Below are 2,500 nucleotides of genomic sequence, written 5' to 3' on the forward strand. Positions count from 1 at the left end.
CTGTGTGAACTGTGTCAGGATGTATGAAGCAGCGGCTGCCGGGAAACCAAACACAGTGACCCAAGAATCCTCTAGGGTATCACATAGAGACCTGTAACAATATCACAGTTGTTAACTCTTTGATACTATAGTAATACTATCTTAAGTTGTTTTGGTAATAGAGTAAATCTCTAATGGTATGTATAATTCGGCAATTAAAAAGAATTTTTTTTTATACAGCATGGCTACGAAACACCTACAACAAATGTATAGAGGAGAAATTACACATACGTCTGTAAGGAAGTGTCGTGACTCAAGAGGCTGGTCTGGTCCCTGCTCGGAGTGAAGGCAACATTACTATACAAGGACTGATTGCCGGGCTGAATGGGGGTGCCTGGCGTCAGCTGACCCACTTGCCCTCCGTGACTAATTGGAGTACCTGCATTAGAACAAGAGTGATGTCAAGAATAATGATATTAATAAAATGTTATATGCTTCAAACAAGATCTAAATGTCGATATAATCTATAATAGAAAAAAAGGGATCTAAGTGCTTCTTACAAACAGGAAATTAGAATTTCATTAGGAAGAGTGAGATATAGAAATTAATTGCAAGTCATTGTTAACCCGTTAATGCTATGTGACAAGTGAGTGGTGGCAGTACCAGCCGCCAGGGACCGCATATTTTGTCGTGGCTTTCCTTATGGCTGGTGTGTCGTCTGATTGGGCATGTAGCACTTAACTACAGCCAGAGCAGGCAAGTAGCTTGAGGTTTTAGGCTAACGCATTTTAAATAACCATGTTTAGATCATTAGGAACCAAAACAGCCCTATTAGCAAAAGGTTAACCCAATAACGACGGGTGACACACCCGTGTGACGCGGCAAATAGGGCGCGACGACGGTATGTCACACCGGTGTGACTCACCAGCAAATCGTCAACGACGGGCGTCACACTCGTGTGACGAGTCTGTAAATATTCCAGTTGATGGAGAATGATATACGGGAGTGTTCTAAGGCAAAATATAATCGAAATAAGGTTATTTTATGTCTTTAAAACAAATTTGTTTATTGACACTATGTTTACGCAATTTCTGCCTTTGCCGTGCACCGCCATTGCAACAGCGGGCGGCAGGTAAAGTAAACAGGTAAAAGCAGAGATCTTACCTGAGTTTCCTTGTCACGTATGTGACGTCACAGCGTGTGACGTCACAGCGTGTGACGTCACAGCGTGTGATGTCACAGCATGTGACGTCACATACGTGACGTTTTGTCACGTGAATCGCGCGTCATCATTCACGTGACGTCACGTGCGACCGACATCACGGCATGTGTCGTCATGATGACGTTTTGTCACGTGAGTCACGTGAGTCACGTGACAAAGCGTCACCATTTACGTAAAATCGCGTGAGACCAACGTCACAGGATACAACGTCATTCCATTGACCTGATTGGCCAACTTCCTCCACGTACTTCGATATGACGTTGCCACCGGTCACCTGGCGGGAGATTGGGGCAAACCTCGGGTATAAAAGGAGGTCAACGACCCCCATAGAATCACTCGACATGGCTCCGAAGAGACAGCGCCAAACGCTCCTCCTCCCCTCCTCCTGTTTGATGATGTTGATGAGCCTCAGCCATCAACATCAGGGTTACGCCGCAGACCTGCCTCCTCTGCCTCGCGAAGACTGACGTCCCCCCGACTTTTCCTCTGACGGGGAGAGTAGCGGGGACGAATACGTTCCTCGCAGGGCAGAGGAGGACAGTGATAATAGTACAAGCTCGGAGGACGAGCTGGACTATGTCAGCCAGGCGGACACGACCCTAGACAGTGACGAGCCTTTGTCAACCCTTCGCCACCAAAGTGTGGCGTAGGAACGAACCTGGGACTCCTAATTTCGTTTGGCGAAAGAGGGATAACGTCCCGAAAAGGTTCGGGTTTGCTGGTTCTCCTGGGGTCAAGGCAGACCTGGATGAAACCAGCAGCCCCCTTGAGATCTTCCAGTGTTTTTTCACGGACGATCTCCTTCAGCATATCATCCGCGAGACCAATAGGTGAGTTTGTAATTTTTCACTGTTATTGTCTCCTATATTATTACAGTTTGAGTGTATATAACCCGTTTATGGAATTGTTTTACTGACGTTTGCTTTTTGTCTGCTTCTAGGTATGCAGGGATCTCTCCTCCTGTCTCCCCTCATATGAGGAAGTGGACTCCCATGTCCAAGGAGGAGCTGATGGCTTACTTTGGCTTGCGGGTGACCATGGGGTTCCACAAGATCCCGTGCTACCGGGATTTCTGGTCCCACCATCCAACTGTTCGCGTCGAGCTTTTTCCACAGACGATGTCCAGGATAGGTTTGACCACCTGACAACCCACCTCCATTTCGCGCATCTGGAGGATGGGGAACAGGTTCCCGAGACCGTCTGTGGAAGCTCCGCCCGGTTATAGACGCCCTCAACACTGCTTTCGTTGAGTCCTTGGTCCCCGAGAAAGACATCGCCATTGACGAGTCTTTGTGGAAG

General features: G+C 47.6%; 1 protein-coding gene across 2 annotated transcripts in view; it reads right to left on the bottom strand.

Annotated features, from left to right (window-relative positions):
• Nucleotides 1–2,500, bottom strand: part of Nup35 (nucleoporin 35) — an 11,950-nt gene that overhangs the window by 1,726 nt on the left and 7,724 nt on the right. For both annotated transcript variants that reach the window (XM_043003753.2, XM_043003752.2), the window contains exons 5-6: nucleotides 271–418; nucleotides 1–91 (exon numbers count right to left, since the gene is read on the bottom strand). The exon at nucleotides 1–91 is cut by the window's left edge and continues 63 nt beyond it. In XM_043003753.2, the coding sequence (XP_042859687.1) occupies nucleotides 1–91; nucleotides 271–418 (239 nt within the window). The remainder of the gene's footprint in view (nucleotides 92–270; nucleotides 419–2,500) is intronic.

This window comes from Penaeus japonicus, unplaced genomic scaffold, assembly GCF_977035675.1.
Source record: "Penaeus japonicus unplaced genomic scaffold, GWHDUDI00000001_assembly GWHDUDI00000002, whole genome shotgun sequence".
In the NCBI taxonomy this organism is placed as follows: domain Eukaryota; kingdom Metazoa; phylum Arthropoda; class Malacostraca; order Decapoda; family Penaeidae; genus Penaeus; species Penaeus japonicus.